The sequence below is a fragment of the Chenopodium album genome, chromosome 16 (assembly GCF_948465745.1).
Source record: "Chenopodium album chromosome 16, dcCheAlbu1.1, whole genome shotgun sequence".
NCBI classification, from domain to species: Eukaryota; Viridiplantae; Streptophyta; class Magnoliopsida; order Caryophyllales; family Amaranthaceae; genus Chenopodium; species Chenopodium album.
Genome location: NC_137849.1, coordinates 50,068,360 through 50,089,024, shown reverse-complemented (window position 1 = coordinate 50,089,024; position 20,665 = coordinate 50,068,360). Strand labels below are relative to the sequence as shown.

The 20,665-nt window shown below is 34.5% G+C and overlaps 4 protein-coding genes across 7 annotated transcripts; 3 read left to right on the top strand and 1 right to left on the bottom strand.

Moving 5' to 3' along the window:
- The first annotated feature begins 486 nt into the window (after window positions 1–486).
- LOC145586901 (uncharacterized) lies at window positions 487–8,841 on the top strand. 2 transcript variants are annotated; one of them, XM_081643863.1, is made up of 11 exons: window positions 487–616; window positions 884–1,017; window positions 1,537–1,681; window positions 1,819–1,946; window positions 2,072–2,143; window positions 2,796–2,907; window positions 3,007–3,131; window positions 3,227–3,268; window positions 3,482–3,694; window positions 4,431–4,525; window positions 8,205–8,841. In XM_081643863.1, exons 1-10 carry the CDS (start codon window positions 517–519, stop codon window positions 4,500–4,502), a joined length of 1,143 nt encoding a protein of 380 aa, XP_081499989.1. In that variant the 5' UTR covers window positions 487–516; the 3' UTR covers window positions 4,503–4,525; window positions 8,205–8,841. The 2 variants fall into 2 exon arrangements, with proteins under 2 accessions (XP_081499989.1, XP_081499988.1); XM_081643862.1 differs by lacking the exon at window positions 8,205–8,841 and having other exon boundaries at window positions 4,431–4,801.
- On the bottom strand, window positions 4,906–8,168 carry LOC145586900 (stromal 70 kDa heat shock-related protein, chloroplastic-like). Its single transcript, XM_081643861.1, has 8 exons — window positions 7,570–8,168; window positions 7,221–7,473; window positions 7,017–7,096; window positions 6,772–6,914; window positions 6,578–6,676; window positions 6,301–6,490; window positions 5,811–6,209; window positions 4,906–5,588 (listed from the first exon to the last, which is right to left on the bottom strand). Exons 1-8 carry the CDS (start codon window positions 8,101–8,103, stop codon window positions 5,190–5,192), a joined length of 2,097 nt encoding a protein of 698 aa, XP_081499987.1. The 5' UTR covers window positions 8,104–8,168; the 3' UTR covers window positions 4,906–5,189.
- Window positions 8,842–10,078: 1,237 nt separating the features above from the next.
- LOC145585843 (GCN5-related N-acetyltransferase 10, chloroplastic-like) lies at window positions 10,079–13,035 on the top strand. Of its 3 annotated transcripts, XM_081642556.1 has the most exons (5): window positions 10,094–10,743; window positions 11,172–11,224; window positions 11,957–12,154; window positions 12,457–12,693; window positions 12,805–13,035. In XM_081642556.1, exons 1-4 carry the CDS (start codon window positions 10,291–10,293, stop codon window positions 12,668–12,670), a joined length of 918 nt encoding a protein of 305 aa, XP_081498682.1. In that variant the 5' UTR covers window positions 10,094–10,290; the 3' UTR covers window positions 12,671–12,693; window positions 12,805–13,035. The 3 variants fall into 3 exon arrangements, with proteins under 3 accessions (XP_081498683.1, XP_081498684.1, XP_081498682.1); XM_081642557.1 differs by lacking the exon at window positions 12,805–13,035 and having other exon boundaries at window positions 10,079–10,743; window positions 12,426–12,557; XM_081642558.1 differs by lacking the exon at window positions 12,805–13,035 and having other exon boundaries at window positions 10,081–10,743; window positions 12,434–12,572.
- Window positions 13,036–17,230: 4,195 nt separating this feature from the next.
- Window positions 17,231–19,062, top strand: LOC145585842 (uncharacterized protein C594.04c-like). The gene is made up of 3 exons (XM_081642555.1): window positions 17,231–17,602; window positions 17,803–18,066; window positions 18,360–19,062. Exons 1-3 carry the CDS (start codon window positions 17,363–17,365, stop codon window positions 18,840–18,842), a joined length of 987 nt encoding a protein of 328 aa, XP_081498681.1. The 5' UTR covers window positions 17,231–17,362; the 3' UTR covers window positions 18,843–19,062.
- The last annotated feature ends 1,603 nt before the right edge of the window (window positions 19,063–20,665 follow it).

The window sequence follows — 20,665 nt, the reverse complement described above, 5'->3', positions numbered from 1 at the left end:
TGTGCATAATGTACCTAGTACATAATATTAAGAAAAGAAAGTGTATATTTTGTCTAAAAAATTGCATTTTTATTCATGAGAATTCCTTGAATTTTGACATTGATTGTATATAGCTAGGTTTAAAGTTAATTTGAAAAGAAAATGATTTAGAAAAAGAATTAGTAATACTAGATATAAAATTTGATAATTATGGTCTTAGGGTTTTGGCTTTTAATCCCTCAATCCAAATTAGTATTCATAATTTTCTTTATGTTTTAACCTTTTCAATATAAAATTTTACATCAATACTCTTTATTTAGTATTGTAACATTTTCTAAAATGATTACTTCCTAAGTACAGAGTGGTTTTTAATATAACATGGTAACTTTGATGAAGAATTGAAATTAAAATTGATAAATAATTGAAATTTAAGGTCAAAGTAAAGACAAATAAAACTATTATTCCCACGTGATACATGATACGAGCAAAACCATTTGATGTTAAAAACTACGAATAAAACACTAAAACTAAGAAATAATGTTGCTCTCCAAAAGAGTGACTTCTTCCCTTAGCTTTGGCCGAATTATTGAGTGCGTTACCAAATTTGCTGCTTCTCACTCTTTCAATCTTCACTCTGGTAAAATTATCAACTCTCAAATCTTTTTTTTTTTTTAAATTAATTTTATTAAGTTTTGAGATTCCAGGAAAATGTCTAATTATTCGCTTCTTCATTTTCTGATTATAAAGTCAATAGCTTGCAACCCCATTTTAATTTTTTTTATTTATTTTAATTTAAATTTGGGATGGAGTATATTCAACTATAAGTTCTTCAAATTGGGTTGATTCTGAAATCTACAATTTTTGTTTTTCTAATTTTGATTATGCTTGTAACAAATGTCAACAGCAAGGTCAATGGTGAATGAAGAGAAAATGGGTGGAAGTGATGAGCAAAGTACTCGAGTTCTATTTTGTGGGCAACAATTTGTTGATTCTTATAATTATACCAAAGAGTATTTGAGTAATTATCCTCATATTCAGGTAAACTTTACCCAGCAGTGCTGTTGAAATACTAAAAGCTGTAGTCTTGATTCACTGATATTGAACATTAGGAATGCATTGATTTGATATTACTGGATTTTAGTATCAGACATCTAGTTGAAAGTGAATATTGCCTCAGTTTTATGTTAAAGAGTTATAGAAATCGAACCCGGGTCAAGTTAGGTTTGATCTTGGGCAATTTGTAGTATGGGGGCTTTATTGTTCACAAGGGTGAAAGGGTTTGGTTAATTGGGTTTCCTGTTTACACTCGCTAATATCTTTCTTAAATTGCGTGTTCATGTGATTAGCTGCAAGTAAAAAGAAATGGAGGAAGTACACTTTTGAACTTTGATGTTGTCCATTTTGCTTCTTGCGAACATTTTGAACTTACTTTGTGCTTATAAAAATTCAACCCTCTTAGAGATGTTTAATTGTCTAAGAAGTATCAAATATGGTTGTAATACATTTAATAAGTATCTTTATGTAATGAAGTCTCTTCATGTTGAAATTTGAATGTAGGTTGATGATGTTCCTCTAAGTGATGTGCCCAATGTGATTGGCAACTACCACATGTGCATACCGAGGATGATGCGAATAGATTCAGATATTATTTCTCGTGCAAAACAAATGAAGCTCATATTACAGTTTGGTGTTGGCTTAGAGGGTATTTCTCTGGGTTTGCTATTGTTTATGTGATTCTGATAATTCTTTGTATTTTCTTTTTTCTTCTTCAGTGATTGAAGGGAAGATGCAGAATTTAGTGCATTCATTGAAATTGTGTCTGGATTCTGTTTTGAGCAGGTGTTGATGCAGATGCAGCAACAAAACATGGAATTAAAGTTGCTAGAATTCCTGCAGATGGCACTGGAAATGCTGCTTCATGTGCAGAGATGGCAATATATCTGATGTTGGGCCTTTTACGAAAACAAGTAAGCTATTTTTGTTTAGTGGTCTACAAACTTCATTTTCCATAAGGAATTTTATAGTCTCGTTTCTCTGTGGATTTTTCATTTGCCAGTCTTGTAGCTAAGCTTCCCTTGCTAACATTTTGCAGAAGGAGATGGAGATTTCAATAAAGCTGAAAAAACTTGGTGAGCCTGCTGGTGGAACTTTATTTGGGAAAACTGTGAGATCCCCTTTCACCCCACCTCCCCTTCCCCTGGCTATTGCTGTGTTATTAACTGCACCAAAATTTTTGGATTTTATTGTTTACATCTTCTCTGCTTACTTCATGTATGAGTCAGAACTTCTAGCCCCAATTTTTTTTTTTTTTTTTCTTCTTCTTTTTGAATTTTTTGAAAAGTTTGATAGTATCTGAACATTATCTATGTTGTTTGACTGAAAGAAGACAACTGATCGGTAATTAGTAGAGCTAATATCAAAATTCAATCTTAAAGAATGATCGATTGCTCTTCATGTGTCAATACAAATGGCAGTTTAAAATTCAATCATGAAGAATGATCAAGTGTTCATCATATTTCATCTCAACAACAAGCTCAGAAATGAGTGAAAAATCGTCCCAAACCCTAGTGTGGCCAGGTGCAGCTTGTTAATAGTGTTATTAGTGTAGTAGATTCATTTGTAGATGTTGAGTCAGATGGCTGTAGTAAACAGACTCAGTGAAAAGCTTGTTTATCACTCTGGATTTAGATAAAGGTCTTTATGGCAGAAAAAATTGTGAAGAAGATTGTTTGGTATTTACTTCCTTGTTTTAATCTAATTAGTTGATTTCTTCAATTAAATTTAAGCTAACATGAAGTTCATATATGCTTAAACAGGTGTTAATTTTGGGTCTTGGGAATATTGGGCAAGAATTGGCAAAGCGGTTGAGACCATTTGATGTTAAAATCCTTGCAACAAAACGTAGTTGGACCTCTCTTCAAAAAAATGGTTTGACTGTTATTGCATTTGTGGAGCTAACTACTTAGGTTTCCAATTATGCTCTTATTTTATACGATTAGGTGTCATGCGTAAATTTTATATCTTCAGGTTCTTCAGCCCAAAATGACTGTGTTGCTGATTTAGTTGATGAGAAGGGTAGCCATGATGATATATACAAGTATGCAGGCATGGCGGACATAGTTGTTTGTTGCCTAAATATGAACCATGAAACGGTAATGCTACTCGAATATATTGACTTGATTGTACTGTCGAATTCCATGTTGTCTAAGAGAGGTGCTGACCAAGGTGTATCTTTGCTAATGTTTAGGCTGGTATCATAAACCATTCATTCATGCAGTCCATGAAAAAGGTGTGTTTTGCTTACCTTAAATTCAAGTCAGCTAATCCTTTCCCCTTTAATAATGTTAGCATGTCATGATTTTCTACAGAGAAGCAAAAGATCTACAATGAGAAACTTTGAGCTCGACTAATTTTCTAAAATGTCTTGGTGTTGTTTAGATCTTTTCCCCAGTGTTCATTTTGATGAAATCCAATTGTTTTGGCGCTTTCACTATGTATGCAGGGGGGCTATCTGGTAAATGTTGCACGTGGAGGTCTCCTAGATTATGATGCTGTTGCACAAAGTCACAAGGCCGGCCATTTAGGAGGCTTGGGTATTGATGTGGCTTGGACTGAGCCATTCGATCCCAGCGATCCAATTTTGCAGTTTCCAAATGTTCTAATCACACCTCATGTTGCTGGGGTTACAGAATATTCCTATAGATCCATGGCAAAGGTATGTAAATCTCGGGCTTAAGATTTTAAGATATTAATTAAAAGCAAATCAATCTGTTATGAATATCCTTGGGAAATCTCTAACTTCTAATTCGATATCACCTTGTCACGCATTTACGATATACTTGCTGTGGGGATAACCTAAATTTTTTTTGTCCGAAACTGTCAATTTTCCGATGAATGAGTTAGATATTAATGGTTATAAACTGTCAATAGAGTGTACAGTGTACAATGTTGAGTTCTTAGTGGATGGTATGATTGATGTGTATTCATTCATGTTAAACACTGCAAGTCATTGAATGAGCTACAGCTGGTGATCTGGAATCAAGTTCCGTCACATGCTAAAATCAACTGCTAAGCCTAGAATAAGGGCCTCAGGCACCGGTTTCCAAGGGTCTGATGTTCATATGTTGGCTTGGATGCATATCATGTATTCATTTCATGAATTGAAAAGAATGGTCCTGTGAGGATCCCCTTACAGGTGTTGTGATATGTTGTGGCTAGGAAAATACATAGAGATTTCAATGACTCTCACTATCCCAACTTAGTTGAAAGTGAGTGTACGCCTCGTATGCATAAATTTGTGTTTTCTATCATTTCAGGGCCATGTAATTTTCAGATTTCTTGTTCTTTTGTTTTTAGAAAAAGGATAATCTCCATTTTCTAGGCTTAACTTCAAAATAGTCATGGATATTCTGGTACTGAATCTACTGATTGAACAATGGACAAACATGCAGGTGGTTAGCGATACTGCTCTTCAACTTCACAAAGGGAGCACAACAGCTACAGGAATACAATATGTGAACTGATAAGGCTCATCATCAAGTTACAGGTATAACCTCCTGCCCCCCTCACTTGATCAATTGTTAGGCGAGGAGGAAGAGCAAGGAGAATGCTATTACTCATTTATTGTATCACTAGAATGCAGTTGTAGAATTGTTGCTTGCCCTGTAGTGATTTTTTTGTGGATTGGTGGGGTGGTTTTTTTTGGATGCTCCCATTACTTTGTGTTGAGACCTACCTATGATGTTAAAACACATTATGGTCTTAATCTCACTCTCTCTGGGTTATAAAAGGAATTTTAACTGGTCAATGGATACTTGGTCTTGAATAGTGCAATAAATTAAATATGGTATTATGTTTAGCAAGATTCATGTAGAAACATTTGGCATCAATTATAAAAAAAAATTATAATACTGCAAGCTTTTCAAATAAACCTTTTCATTTTATCTTTCGGAACAACATTATTTCAAATCATCCAAAATTTACAAGTTATCCTAATTCTACTGATATAGTACAACACAACTCAAGAAAGGATTTCCTCAAGAAATATTTTTGATTTTGAGATAACTTCTAAGATCTCCTGTAATATTATGCACGTCATTGGTATACCTAGGTGGCTCATAAGTTAGCAGGCGAATGAACACTTGTAAGGCTGCAGTATATATAGTGAGCTGAATGGAAATGCTTTGCAAGATAGCCTCCTCATTTGCTGTCTAGCTTTCGCTAAAATCAGCATCTATGACATCTCCATTACCTTCAGAACTGGCTCCAGTAGATTCAGTCGAATCAGCGGGTGTTCCTGCTGTAGGACCTGCCCCAGCCGCTCCTGGTTGACTGTACAAAGATTGCCCCATCTGCATTACTTCCTGGTTTACTGCAGCTATGGCATCCTTAATATTCTGAGTAATGCCACCTTCCATAGCATCCTTAAGGTCTTTTAGTTTGGTCTCAACCTTCTCCTTTACTGCTGCGGGAATTTTTTCTCCCAACTCCTTCAGCTGCTTCTCAGTTTGATACACTACAGAATCAGCTTGGTTCTTGGTGTCGATTGCATCTCTCTTCTCCTTATCCTCTTGTGCGAACTTCTCCGCCTCTTGAACCATCTTTTCCACCTGCAATAATCATTCATTCACATTAATATCATTCCAAACAGTTTTGCTGCTTAAAACCATATTTATAGTTACAACCAATTATTTTTAGGTCAGGTCATTTTCCAGCAACTCTATTTTCAAATGTAATCAAATATATGTCTATTTCAACAGAAATAAGGACTTTTGCCTTGTCTGTACAAAAAAAGTGATGAAAGAATCAGAGGAAGTCACTCAAAAACATACCTCATCTTTAGGCAAAGTGCTAGCACCAGTTATAGTAATGTCCTGTTTCTTTCCGGTTCCTTTGTCAACAGCGGTGACAGAAAGAATTCCATTGGCATCAATGTCGAACTTAACTTCGATTTGGGGTACCCCACACGCAGCTGGAGGTATCCCATCTAGTCGAAAGCTTCCTAGTGATTTGTTATCCCTCACAAACTCTCTTTCTCCTTGAAGTACATTAATCTCTACACTTGTCTGCCCATCTGCAGCAGTTGAGAATACTTCTGATTTGGAAGTAGGCAGTGTCGTGTTTCTCGGAATGATCTTTGTCATAACACCACCAAGTGTCTCTAACCCCAGAGACAATGGTGTTACATCCAATAAAACTATGTCACTAACATCTCCAGCCAACACACCAGCCTGAAATTGACCGCCATTTGGAAAGGAAGAGTTAAACCACGACCTACACCAAAGACTCGTAAATTCAAATACTGAATGAAAAACTACTTACCTGAACAGCTGCACCAAGGGCTACTACTTCATCAGGGTTGACAGTACAGTTTGGGTCTTTACTTGTCATCTTTTTCACAACATCCTGTACAGCTGGTATCCTTGTTGATCCACCAACAAGGATAACTTCGTCTATGTCTTTAATCGATAGTTGTGCGTCCTTTAAAGCAGTTTCGACAGGTGTCTTCAATCTGCAGAATTTAACGCAGCCTGTCAGTAATCAAAGCAAAGTGACACAGTTTGAGCAAATAACTACTTCAGTTTTCTGAACATTATACCTGTCAAGCAAGTCTGAACATAACTCTTCGAACTTTGCTCTTGTGAGGGTTGTGTCAATATGTTTTGGGCCATTTTGTGTTGCAGTAATGAAAGGTAAGCTGTCAAAACACACCATTGATGATCTTAGTATAATCTGAAATGATTTCTAAAGGTACAATCCTGTGTAAAAGTGTGATACACATATAATACTTGCCTAATGCTTGTCTGAGTTAAGGTTGAAAGCTCAATCTTTGCCTTCTCAGCAGCTTCAGTTAGACGCTGAAGAGCTTGTCTGTCATTCCGAAGATCAATACCCTCATTCTTCTTGAAAGTTTCTGCTAGCCAATCTACCATTCTCTGCAGCAGCAATTACAAACAACTGTATCATTCCACTGCACAAGATCAAAGAACTGATTAAAGCTAAAACATCATTAGGCACGCCGATTCCTTGTTTCCTACCTTATCAAAGTCATCGCCTCCCAAATGAGTATCACCTGATGTAGATAACACTTCAAATACTCCATCTCCAACCTCAAGAACTGCAAAAGGCAGAAAGAGTTGCAATGTAAGATAATCTGATGTACTGCATCAAAAACTACTGCAGAAGTCTGATAAATACATAGAATCTCTCACAATCGGAGTCATTTGCTTTGAGAAACTTACCGGAAACATCAAAAGTACCACCTCCAAGATCAAAAACCAAAATCGTCTCGTTGTTCTTCTTCTCAAACCCATATGCTAATGAAGCAGCAGTAGGTTCATTGATAATCCTCAGAACATCTAAACCAGCAATTCTACCAGCATCCTTAGTAGCAGTTCTCTGAGAGTCATTGAAATAAGCCGGTACAGTGATCACCGCCTTGTTAACACTATCATTCAAGAACCTTGATGCATCCTCCACAAGCTTCCTCAACACCTGCATTATTTTTCTCACATACACAGCATCTCATTCAGTAATTTAATTTCAACAATGCAACTAATACGAAAAAACCGAAAAATGAATCAGTACTACCTGAGCAGAGATTTCCTCAGGAGAAAATAGCTTGCCAATAGCAGGACACTCAAGTTTAACATTCCCATTATCATCCTTCACAACTTTATAAGAAACTTGCTTAGACTCCTCATCAACCTCTCCCATCTTCCTCCCTACGAACCTCTTAACCGAAAAGAACGTGTTCTCCGGGTTAACCACCGCCTGTCGCTTTGCAATCTGACCCACAAGGCGATCCCCACCCTTGGTGTAAGCCACCACAGAAGGCGTGGTGCGCTGCCCTTCAACATTAGTTATGATAGTGGGTTGTCCTCCTTCCATAGCCGCCACTGCGGAGTTTGTCGTCCCTAAGTCAATCCCCACCACCTTCTCACACACGACTCGTAAACCACCGGACCTTCTAGAATGTCCTGGAATATTGCCATTTCTTCTCTTAGAGCTAACAAGTACTGAAACTCTGTTGTTCCTGAGTTTTTGTCCTAGGAAACTAGTGTTGTTTTTGTTGCTGGTTTTTCCTAGGATGTTGATTTGTGCTGCTGCTGAGGTTGTTGCCATGATGATTGTACCAAGTTTCTGAGATTTCTTTCACAGAAAATCTGAAATACAGAGAATTTATAAAGTTTTTGTTTCAATTTTTTTTTTTTTAAATGGGTTAGGTGAGAGTGATAAAGATGATCAAGTTATAAAAAGGAAGTTTTGGAGGGAGAGTATTCTAGAAGGCTCTTTTGATCTCCACCGTTGGATTGGCTGGGATTGAGATGCAAGAGTTTGGTGACCGTTGGATTTGGATTTTTTATTTTATAAAATTTGTGGGTTTAATTTTCTAGTAAAGTCCAGGACATTCTGTAAGATGGAAATGTGGTTTGTAAATGAATGTATGATGAGTTTCTGATGTTGACTGTTGATGGATGAGTCAAGAGTGTTTGTGAGTGATTAGAAGTTGGATTTTGCCATTTTGGATAAAGGGAATTGAAGGGGGAAGCACCTAGAATTGGATTTTGGCTGTTTTTGGTATTGTGTCATGGGTTGTGGCCCTTTTGGGCCTTTTTCTCGTGAAGGAAATCAGGTATTAATATAGACCCTAATGATCGAGTCGGTTTTATGATTATGTGTTCAATTGACAAAACTAACTCATATCTCACTATCCAAAAATCCAAAATTAATACAAGTATGAATATTGAATTTTTTTTCTTTTATTTTTAACTTTATTTTATACATGTAAATATTGATTGAATCAATATAATAATGCAACTTTATTAACCAATTCTTGTCCAAAAATAATCTTAACTCCTCAACCTTATTAACCCGTATTATCCAAAAATTGATAATCAAACTCTTTTTTTTTTTTTGTCCAAAATTGAATTAAAAGGATCATCATTCCAATTACGGTCCAAGAAAATTGACTAAAACTTATTCTAATAACCCATTTGCTAACACTCCGTAACAAACATGTAGATGAAATTGGGATTACATTGATTCACACCCTTTTTTCTTTTTTAGTTTGTTAATAGCGTGTTTTCCTACTAAGAATTTTTATAGGTAGAGGTGGATAATTGAAATCTTTCAGGTGGCTTGGAGAAAAATGAAATTCATTTAACCCTTTTCCTTTTTAATACTCCGTACTATATTAAATTTATATTGTATCAAAAAAAAAAGGCAAAATGTAATTGAAAGAAACTTTCACGTAAGAAAAAACTTTCACCTACATACAATTACTTGGTACCCTGTATGATACAACTTCAATACACAATCATCTTCCCCATAATAAAGAGATACCCATAACATAAAAAAAAAAAAAAAAAAACCACACAATCTAGATTATTTAGTTTAGGCCTTGTTTGATAAAGAAGTTTTTAAAAAGCTTTTAGCTTATTGAGCACTATTAGAGGTTTGACCATCTTAATTAAAAAGTTAATTTGAATGTTTGATAAATAGCTTATTAAAAGAGCTTTTTAAACTCAATTTTTTTTGTTTAGAAAAACCTTTTGAAATTAAAATATTAAAAAATTATAGTAGCTTTTTGAGTATGAAATAAACTGAAATACTAAGGGTCTGTTCTCTTCAGCTTATTTTCAGTCCAGTTTAGTTCAGTTCCGTTTCAATAAGTTTGGTTCAGTTCTTAATTTCCTTCTTTCATAAAATATTCAGTTCAGTTCATTTAGTTCCAATAAGTTCAATTCAGTTCAATTCAGTCAATCAGAACAGCTCTAATAATATACAATTATTTATCAAACACTTTTATATAATCAGCTACTTTCAAGCTACTTTCAACCAGTTAGTCAAATCAACTGATATAACCTGCTAGTCTATTACGGGTATTATTTTATTTATATTTATGTTTTATACGAAGTATATACAATTTTGTCACATTAGGCATTGCAGTAATTTGGTATATGAGTATGTAGTTATGTACCCATGCCTCCTTGCACATCCACTATTACAAAATCTAAACCTCAACTCTAAGGTATACCAAGTGTTAGGCTACACTTCTCCCACCTGGCATTTCCATGTTCTATGCCTCTTCACTACCACTTACGCCTAATCTCATTTTTCTCCTCTTTTTTTTTCCTTTTATTTTTTTTTACACTCTTCCACATTCCATTAACAAACCCAACAATCAAACATTTGAGTCACAAAAATTCTCAAAAAAAAAAAAAAAATCATGGTCTAATTCTAGATACAGAAACTGTATATGTCACACAAAAAGTGTACATATATAATATCTTTACCAATACATAGATTATGATGGCTAATTTACAAGCTAACCATCAAATACTCAACATTTCCAGAACACTCTCAATTTCTGGTGAATCCAAGTCATTTAAACCTTTTGTAATTACAAGATCATTAGTACTAATACATAAAAATAAGTGTATTATTAGAGGTGGGTTATTAAAAGTAGCATGTATTAGTAGTAGTGATAACAGCAACAGCAGTGCTCTGGTACAGCAGCGTCCACCTAGTACAGATGAAGAACTGGGGATGAAGATTGATCAGACGGCTGAAATTGAAATCAGAAAAAATGAAGGGTTTGATGAAAATAGAGAGATTGAGTATTTGGTGAAAGAATATGGTTGGAAAGTGAGAAGGATGAAAGAGGATAAGAGTGAAATGAAGATGGTTGCTCAAGTTCAAGCTGAAGCTTTTCATGTTCCTTCTCTTTTCTTTGATGATTGGTTCTTTAGTTTCTTTCAGGTACCCTTTAATTTTTTTTTTTTAAAATTTAATTTTGCGATAATAACTTACATGTGAGTTGAGACATTAGTTTGACTTTGGGTTAAATTAATACTAATGGGTTTGTATCTGGTGAGACTCTCACCAACGTGCACGTGTCATGTGAGTTTGTGTATAACTCAAAATCACACGTTGTTTGATGTTATTGATCATTTAGTTATTGATCATTTAGGGAATTCTGTTTTAAAAAAGTATTATACGTGGCTCTTAATGGGAAATGTCAAATGTGACGTCTTGTTATGACATTGCATTGTTTAGGAGTTCTATGATCACCATAATTGAAAATTTGATTAATTAGTCAAACTTATAAATCAATGCTTAATTACAGGGTAAATTGGCATATAATATGATGAAATGATGTTAATGTATATAGTTATTCATCCTGTCAGGCTGAAGTTCTTGCTGGACTTATTTATAGATTACGCAACTCTCCTCCAGACAGGTAATTTCTTCATCCTAATACAAACAACTAAAGAATTGAATCATTGCTTAGTCTAGATGCAATTGGAAATTAATTGTGGATGCATTTAGCATACAATTTTGGCAACTTAACTAAGTTTCTTTGCAGTTGCACAATTAAACAGCTAATCACAATCGTCATGCATAAAATTGTAGAGGTTACGACTTACGAGTATATGTTTCTAGGTAACATAGTGACAACAATTTAGGAAAATAAATTGTAATGATAAACCATTTATACTTCCCTTGAACTATTCTTATACATTATCTGAAACTCTAAAAGCACATAGTCTCAAGTGCACCTAATAATTTATAATTTTTATGTCATCAGGCCAAGTTTTGGCTTCACGAGCTATGTAAAAAAAGAGGGGGGGGGGTGTTGACTCTATTCTTTCTTTTCTCAATTTTCACAAGGCATTCTGTAACATTCAAACCAAAACCAATGATCGAACTTTTGGTGTAGTGCTTGAGGCTGATGCTACAGGATCAAACCAAAACCCATGGTCACGCCTAGTCTCATAGCTACACTTGTAAACAAAACCAGGCCGCCTGATAGGTTGGATACACAGCTATAAGGCCTTCCCTTAAACACTGAACCACAGGGGCCACAGCGACACCCTGACCGCAGTGTTTGTCCTGAGAGTTCTTGTTGGACATATAACTGCTAGTTGTATACGAATACATTTCTTATTTTAATGATAAGAAAATAAAACAGGTATGCATGTCTGGTGGCAGAGCCCGCTATGGAGTATGATAGGGATACTTCAATGAATTCTCAGGCAGAACAAGATCAACAGCAACTTGTAGGTGTAGTTGATGTCACTGTATTAAGAGACAACGATGTGATGCAACACCTCCAAGGAGCTCCAGAGTATCTCTACGTTTCAGGAATTGCTGTTTCCAAAAACTTCAGGTTTTTGTCTTACACTTCTATGTTTGTTTTAAAACACCTTGAGTTGAGCTTCATTTCTCAGTGACACTCCTAACTATGAACAATACAGTACACGAAAGTAATATTTTCTTAATTACACAAGCACCGAAATCCCTGTGTTAAAAAGCTAATTAAATCTTGTTGACCACTGCTCAAGGGCCAATTTTAGATATGTACTCATAAGTATTTGATTTAAGCGAATGTTTAACCTGTTAAGTATCAGAAACTTATATGAGTACAGATTTACTAACAGATTTATAGCATATATATATATATATGTTCAGGAGGCAGAAAGTAGCAACTGCTCTGCTGAAAGCCTGTGAGGTAACAGCAGTGTTATGGGGGCATGAATATCTTGTGCTAAGAGCATATGAGGATGATTGGGGTGCTCGTTCGTTGTACACCAATGCTGGATATAGACTGGTGTCCATAGACCCTATTTGGGTTACTTGGATTGGGAGAAAGCGTCGAATCCTCATGATCAAAAGATGCTGCTAGTGTTCGTAATTGTTCTTCTCCCTGTAAGTACATCAGCACATGTACAGCCTTCTACACAATACTTAAATTTAAAGGGTCTAGTAATCTTTACTACTCGGTACTTAAATTAAAGGCCCTTTGCTTGAATTTTGTAGGGAGGCCTTGTCGATTGAAGGATGATGGATTTGGGTAAAGAAGATAATGTTGTGTATCTATTGGAGATGCTTAAAATCATGTTATGTGAACAATGTGACCTCCTTTACCCAAACTTACTTGGAGCAAAGTATTACCCAAATGGAAATTGGAATTACATGTATACTCTTGTTTCCAATGTTAAATTCCATCCTTCAAAAACCTACTTGGCTTATTAATTAACACTTTCTCCATACCCTTCTTAATCTATACAGTTGACTTTCACGTTTATTAATGCAAAAACTTGTCATTTCCAAGATTTTGTGTGATTATAAATTTTTCTTACATAACCGACAATGATGGTCAAGGTGGCAAATACGACGGTGCAAATGTATACATATACTACATACGAAGTAGTATTTAGATTTAAAAAATAGCAAAGGTTAATATATATACATTTGGATGTACGGTGCACTCAAGGATATGTTTTGCTTATTTTGATGATTAAAGAAGATTATTGTTCATTTAATCGATCATCAAATAAGCAATAATTAACTTTAGGTGTTTCGTACACCCAAATGTATATAATTTTTTTTTTTACAGCTGCTTATACACAAAATAGTCAAGATAACAAATCATGATAATCTACAATCATTCAGTTTTACTTTTGATCATGTCCTTAAAAGTAATCTAAAAAAAATAGTTTAACACTTTTACAGATTAAGAGACTATATCAGGGCCCAAATCGCATGTCTTAAATTGGCTAATATGCAAAAAATCTGAAAGCAATTATAAGAAAAACATAGAGAGAGCAAAACCCGGAGCTTTGACATTGCTTTCTTTCATCAAACACATGCAAACAACCCAGAATCACACATGCAATTAGCAAAGAACATCAGATGATCTGCTACAACTAATTACAAGATTAGCTCTAATATCTGCTTTGTAATCATCACACTCATTTGCATTTTATTCTTTGTAATGGCCGACGACTTCCACACGTGCTACAAATATTTCCTACTATGGTCCCAACCTCAACATGCTTCTTCCCTCCTTAGCTTGATGGTTAACTTAAGATTACTTGTGAGTTGTGACGACTACATTTTTTTTCCGAACATTCAAAAATACTACTCGTACTTATTTCTTATTTTGTACTAGTAGTCTCTCCGTTTATAATGAATTATACTCGTGACTTAATTGTTGTTCTATGAATTTTACTGTGGTACTTTTGAAGATTAAGGCCGCTAATCAATTATGAAAATGATTAAATGAAGAGATCGAAGTCCAAATATTGTAGGTAGTAGAAAAAGAAATTGAAATAGTAAAAAGAATGCATCGCCAACATATTTATGGGTTGTCAAGCAAGCATGCGCTAAATTGATACAAAAATCTCTAATTTACTATGATTACTTGCGTCCATTCAACTTTGCATTTTTTTACTTTTGCATATGATTTTGATTCCTTTACAAGAAGCATCACGATGACTCCATTTCATTATTGCATGCTTTCATGTTATAAAAGTTTCACACTATTCTCAAAAGGACAAAGGAAGGTTCTTGTTTATTATCTTATCAATCAACTTAGCGTAAATAAGTCCTCTTATTTTTTATTTTTTTATTTTTTTTTGGATGAAGGACACCAAGCACGAGAAGCTTTGATCCTAGGAGTCGAAATTTCTAAGACTAGATAAAGTACTTGACCTCGGTTAGTTATAAGAGTTAAGAATCGAGTTGAGTTACCTCAATTTCAAATTCAACATGTCAAGATCTCAAGACTAAGTTTGAAATGCATGAGTTTTATTTAATTTTTCTCTTATAAAATTGAATAGTAGATGTCAACTAGTTGGATACTACTCCAACTATATCAAATTGAATACTCCGTAGTATCTTAGAAGTGAAATTCAAACCATAAATCATAACTCATCTATATCATCTGCCGATTGAAAAAAACACACACGACCGGATTTCATTAAGGCCACCCATAGGCCATAGTCATAGGCTCATAGCTGCTAAGGTATGGTGCATCGGTGGCATTGGTGCAACAACTGGTCCCCGAAAGTAGGAAGGGTGTAACGCTGTAAAAATATAAGAAGATTGAAGCGTGGATTGCGGAGGGCCAACAGCCCACATGAATGAAATTGGGTTGGCGACTTGACGAAAAAAATAAAGCTCACTAGAAAAAGGCGGGAATCACATACACAACCAAATTCGGCGCATGGTGGTTAGTACATAAGAGATACTTAAACATTTATGATTAGCCACACTACTTTCTTCCTTAAACATGATGCTAATCATCATTATCCATATCACTTTTATAAGCCCAATACTATCACTTTGCTTTTCTCTTTACTAAAAATAATCTTCCTCCAAAGTACACTTCTTAATGTGCATCTATGAAGTATTTTGTACATGTTATTTACCTCGGCTATGTTTTTGGAGGATCAATTAATTTTTTGTTACTCATTTTTCTCTGCCATATGTCTTAAAATCAATATCAAATGATTTTTTTATTTTTTTTTTTAGGAAAAATCAACTGGAGGTTTAGTTACAATGATTTGCATTTCAATAACTTTTTGATAAAGTATATACATCGATCTACAGATTCAACCGCCAGATTCAGTTTTTTATTGAATTGGCCCTTTTAAAATTCTGTGACACCTCTAAATAATGGATTTGAATGATATTAGCAATGATTGATTTGGATTCATTTCGGCTCAAAGTTTTTTTAACTCCGTTAAGGAGTGGAGAAAACATTTGTAAATTTAGAGATTAGAATAAAGTTATATGCAACAAAATCAATGGAGATGCTTTGCGCCGTCTTGTTAAGTAAGTTATCAAAGCCTAAAAAGTTAGTTATATGCAACAACTAATTAACAAAGCAAATGAAAGAGCAATATACATGATTCTAATCTTATTAGTAGTGTTTTAATTCATTAATTAGCTTATCTTTGCTCGATAATAGAATAAGTTATCTAGCTAGCTAGTATCAGTTAATTGCTCCATCATAATTACTCTATTATAAGTCCTAATAAGAACAATCATTTAGCTATTAGAAGATTTAGAGTAGCTAATCATATTGTCATGAGAGCCAAAATCGAATTTCTAAATATATGGACCGTGTATATATACTAGAATTGTATGTACAAAGTATAATTGTATGATGATGTTATATACTTCCTCCATTTTTTTTATTATTGCTCCATAGGGGTTGGATACAAATATTTTGGTACTAGGAAAAATGTAAGAGAGAGAAAAGTAAAAATACAAAATTGTCCATGTGACATATTGATAAATTAAAAAGTAAGGGTGAAAAAGCAAGGGTATGTTGGGTATTTATAGTGTGAACACAAATAATTTTTTTTCCTAAACAAGGAATGGTGCAATTTTATGAAACTTCCTAAAAAAATAAGTAGTGCAATAATAAAAGAACGGAGGAAGCATTAAAAATGTCAGTTGTTAGAAATATAAATGCATGTTGACTTTGCTAAGATAGTTACATTCCAACTTTAGTTTGTATTGTCAAGTTTAATATGAATCAATAATTTGTGATGTCAAACTCGATTACATATAATAATATATATAAAGTCAGATAAATAATACACATCCTAAAATTATACTTCGTATTTAAGTAAAATATACCAGTAAGACAGTTTAATAAGGGACGAAAGAAGTATCTCAAACTAACAAGTATTCTCTCCGTTCCACAATACATGAGACGTTGGCTTTTTTTTCACTATTCATGCATTAGGTTTGACCATAATTTTTTACTAACATAATAAAAATATATTTTAGCACAAAATATGTTCTTAGATAGGTTGTAATATAAAGTTTCATAATATAATTTTTAAAATAATTTTCATTAATATTAAATTATATATCAATAAAGTCAAATTAATGCTTTAACAAGTGTACAATGTTTCATTGTGTCATGTATTATGGGACAGATGGAGTACTCCGTAATAGAGCATACAAGTCCTAGAGGAACCCCCACACTTAATACGAAGTACTCCTTCCATTTTGAAATACTTGCTCCACTTTTCTTTTTCGGCCGTTTTAAAATACTTGCTCCATTTTCTTATTTGGAAAGTTTTTAGAATATTTAATTCATTTCTCTCATCTAATGAACCCAACATAAATCATACGGAGTATTTTATTAATTCATTTTCTCTCTCTTCCAATTATCTCCACTACTTTTGCTTTTTACAATTTTTTATTTTTCCACATACCTCACTACCTCCATATTTTATTATTTCTCCAATTTATCCTAAAACCTTGCGCATGAAAAAATGGAATAAGTATTTAAAGACGGAGGGAGTATTTATTAAGGATGTGCACTTTATGCAAGCAATGTAGAAAAGAGTGGCAAAAAAACAATCAATTGAATTTGATTTTTCAACATCTCACTTCCTCACAAGTGATCATTTTCATGGAGTTATATAAACCCCTCCTAACAAACCTCTATTTGTCACTCCAAAAACCCCCCAAATTCCCAATTTCTCGTCATCCCCTTATCCTCACAAACCCAGAAAAACCCACCAATTTCACAACAATTCCCCAAATTCAAAACCATAATTTATCAAATATGGGTAAAACTAAAAGCAACCATAGCAACCTTAAAAATGCAATCATAGCATTCTTAGCCCCTCTTCCTTCCATCTTCTTCTACATGTATTTTCTCAAGCATTATTCTGATTCTGAGCATTCTCTCTCTTCCATTTGGTCATGGTGCTACCAACACCCTTTCCTCCTTGCCAATCTCTTCTTCTTCTTCAACATCAATGTCATGTTCTGGGCTATTGGTCATCTCCAATCCAGCCACTGGGTATGATCACTACTTCTTAAAATTTTAATTTTAGTAGTTATTTTGAAAGAATTGTTGAATTTAGATTCTGGGGTTTGTTTATATTATGTTGTTTGTGAGTATAAGATGTTTAAGGGTGTGAAATTTGGTTAAATTATACAAATTTTAGGGAAATGTACTTATTTTTTGAAATTTTTTGTGGGGTTTGATTTTGGGTGCAGATGATTGATCCATATTGGACAGTGATTCCATTGCTACTAGCTTACTACTATGCAACTCACCCAATAGCAACTTATAATATGTGGAGGTCCAGAATTGTTGTAATGTTGACATTTCTATGGAGTTTAAGGCTTTCTCATAACTATTTTCGCCGCGAAAATTGGCAATGGGGTGCTAGGGAGGACTGGCGTTTCACTGATATGCGCCAACAGTATGGCAAAAATTGGTGGTGGGTCTCCTTTTTTGCCATCTATTTTGCTCAGCAGGTATATTTCTTACTTTTCCATGTATTTTTTGTTTTACTTTTAAGATGTTTATATAAAGATTGAGTTGTTCTGATGCAAAAATATGTGTTCAAGTTGATCCAATGATTCGAGGCCGAATTTTACGTGATTCTATTTCAGTTGTGTGATCTTAAGGAAAATGTGCAAGTATGATTTTGTTGTTAAATGCAGTAGATTTGAAAGCAATGTATGCTTCTTTAGTAGAGTTAAGGTTCAGCTCTCTTTATAAGGATCTATAGGAGACTAAGACTGAGAAATTTCTATATGTATTACAGATTTTTTTGATGGGATTAACCTTGCCCTACTACACCATACACACTGTTGAAGCACCATGGAGCATTTGGGATATTGTAGCCATTGCTGTGTGCTTGGCTGGTATAGTTGTTGCTTACTATGCTGACACTCAGCTTCATGAGTTTTCCACCAAGAATGCAGAGTTGAAGGCTTCTGGGAAGCCGATCTTACCCACTTTGGAGGATGGATTGTGGAAGTACTCACGGCATCCAAACTACTTTGGGGAGCAGCTGTGGTGGTGGGGACTTGGAATTTTTGCATGGAGCCTTGGACAAGGGTGGATATTCGTAGGAGCCTTTGTTAATACCTTGTGCTTAGCTTATGTGACTGTTCTGGTTGAGGAGAGAATGCTTAAGCAATCCTTCAGAGCTGAAGCATACCGACAATACCAAAAGACCACCTCAGTTTGGATCCCATGGTTCAAGTCATCATCCCTTGAAGAGACAAAAGATAAGACCAATTAGTATCCTTATTGGATTCCCTCGAAGTTTCACTTTGTAATTGTGTGTTCCTATTCCTCTTTGGCTCTTTCTGAGTTATATAATGATTCATGAATGTTGCTTATTTGATAAAAAGGGTTCCTTAGCTTGTGTGTTTTTTAAGGTTTTTTCCTTAGATTTTTGCTCCTGTCTTACCAATCTTATGTATGCAATTGTATAGATCAATTGAGTTTTCTTCTTATCTCGATTTGTCCATTAAGTGTTGAACAAAAATGCAAAATTCTATCTTTCTAGTACCAGCTGTACACTTTCACACTAATACTTAAAGTGTGCTAAATCTATACAAGATAGTCTGATTAGTTAGGGGTAAGGCTAACAGCCACTAGATCTAGGATTCACTTTTGATTTCATTCCACAATACTGCATGCCTGATCAGTCTTAATTTCCTTATTGATTCCACTGACCATGTGTCATTTTTTATGGGATCCTATATAGCTTTGTACAAGAAAATAATGTAGGTCAATGCTGCAAAATTATGGTATATTTCTACTGTATAGATCTGTACTTGTGCGACTTGTGTCTATAACTATTACTGATGTGAGCCTGATTGGCTTTTTGAGTCAGCCGATGAAGAAGCATCAGGAGAAAGTAAGTGTTAGATTGTAGTATAAGATGCTCTGGGGAACCAAGTGTGCAGTGGATTAAACTTCATCAGCAAGGACTTGGGAGGGATTGATGGATTTATTTGGAAAATATATAGATGGTCATCTTTAGACCAACAAATTAAAAAGTCATTTAACCATGGATATCAAAGCTCCTTAAACCACCCCTTCTTCAAAAAATTTGTGCATGCAGTTTCCTACTGAATAAAATATAAGCGATTTCATATCTAATCAAACCTTCAACATAGGAAATCATTTGTGTCATACAGCATAACTGAGCAGGATTTTATCTGAACATCATGCAGCCAGCATTGCTATGAAATTATTGAAGCTCTCTCTTATAACACGCTTGTCATCTTCGTTCTCAAATATGCATTTCAGCAAATGCTCAGCATTTTATTGGACTGATCTGCTTTTGTTTTACTGTATAACACTTTTAGAGGCCATCTAGTTGTTCAATGGCTCTAACTTGAATCAGACAACGAAATCAAATACAGTATTAGAAAGATCTATTCCTGGGGTAGCCATTCAAAGTGCTGGTAACTTTGAAAAGTGCTGGTAACTTTGAGTTAGCTTTATTACTGTTCTACAAAGAACTAAGATTAATATATATCTTTTTTTAGTTGCTCATTCCTATCCATCAAGGGGTAAATTCTCTCATCTGTCGGACCTTCTCTGTTTCTTTCAACAGTTTCTACAGTCTATACACTAGAAAAATTTCTCCTTCGTAGATATGTCATATTTGACTTTTGCAAAAGGTTATGTATATTTGCCATGTTCATGACTATAAATAGGCAATAAATTCTTTAAGGCAGAAAAAGTACAAGTAATAAATTCTTTTACCATAGTAACTATTTTACACATAAATTCTTAGTTAATGTTAATGCTGTATGAGTGCTGTGTACTGGCTGACCAATGTGTTATATGATATGACATATTGTTCTGTGACTCGTTCAGCATGAGGTTGCAAGTCATTCTGTTGTCTTGTAATAAGAATTAGATTCTGTTCAAAATAAGGATATGCCTTGTTTTGCATCGTATTCAAAATGGCAATGAAGAAAATTACTTAACTTCTGGTAATTGTAGAGTGCCAGCCGAAAAACATGATCACCTGTGCAGTCACTGGATTGACGAACATGTGTGACGTTGACAATCTTTGCTCTGATTTTCAACTGTGTGGTCTGT

Excerpts from the sequence above, each read along its gene's own strand:
- LOC145586901 (XM_081643863.1), top strand. The coding sequence starts at position 517 with ATGTTGCTCTCCAAAAGAGTGACTTCTTCCCTTAGCTTTGGCCGAATT. Across the intron at positions 1,682-1,818 it reads GTTTGGTGTTGGCTTAGAGG|GTGTTGATGCAGATGCAGCA; the intron begins GTATTTCTCTGG and ends TGTTTTGAGCAG. Across the intron at positions 2,144-2,795 it reads GAACTTTATTTGGGAAAACT|GTGTTAATTTTGGGTCTTGG; the intron begins GTGAGATCCCCT and ends ATGCTTAAACAG.
- LOC145585842 (XM_081642555.1), top strand. The coding sequence starts at position 17,363 with ATGGGTAAAACTAAAAGCAACCATAGCAACCTTAAAAATGCAATCATA. Across the intron at positions 17,603-17,802 it reads ATCTCCAATCCAGCCACTGG|ATGATTGATCCATATTGGAC; the intron begins GTATGATCACTA and ends TTTTGGGTGCAG. Across the intron at positions 18,067-18,359 it reads CCATCTATTTTGCTCAGCAG|ATTTTTTTGATGGGATTAAC; the intron begins GTATATTTCTTA and ends TATGTATTACAG.
- LOC145586900 (XM_081643861.1), bottom strand. The coding sequence starts at position 8,103 with ATGGCAACAACCTCAGCAGCAGCACAAATCAACATCCTAGGAAAAACC. Across the intron at positions 6,491-6,577 it reads TGTTCAGACTTGCTTGACAG|ATTGAAGACACCTGTCGAAA; the intron begins GTATAATGTTCA and ends TAAATTCTGCAG. Across the intron at positions 6,210-6,300 it reads CCCTTGGTGCAGCTGTTCAG|GCTGGTGTGTTGGCTGGAGA; the intron begins GTAAGTAGTTTT and ends GGTCAATTTCAG.
- LOC145585843 (XM_081642556.1), top strand. The coding sequence starts at position 10,291 with ATGATGGCTAATTTACAAGCTAACCATCAAATACTCAACATTTCCAGA. Across the intron at positions 11,225-11,956 it reads CGCAACTCTCCTCCAGACAG|GTATGCATGTCTGGTGGCAG; the intron begins GTAATTTCTTCA and ends AAAATAAAACAG. Across the intron at positions 12,155-12,456 it reads GCTGTTTCCAAAAACTTCAG|GAGGCAGAAAGTAGCAACTG; the intron begins GTTTTTGTCTTA and ends ATATATGTTCAG.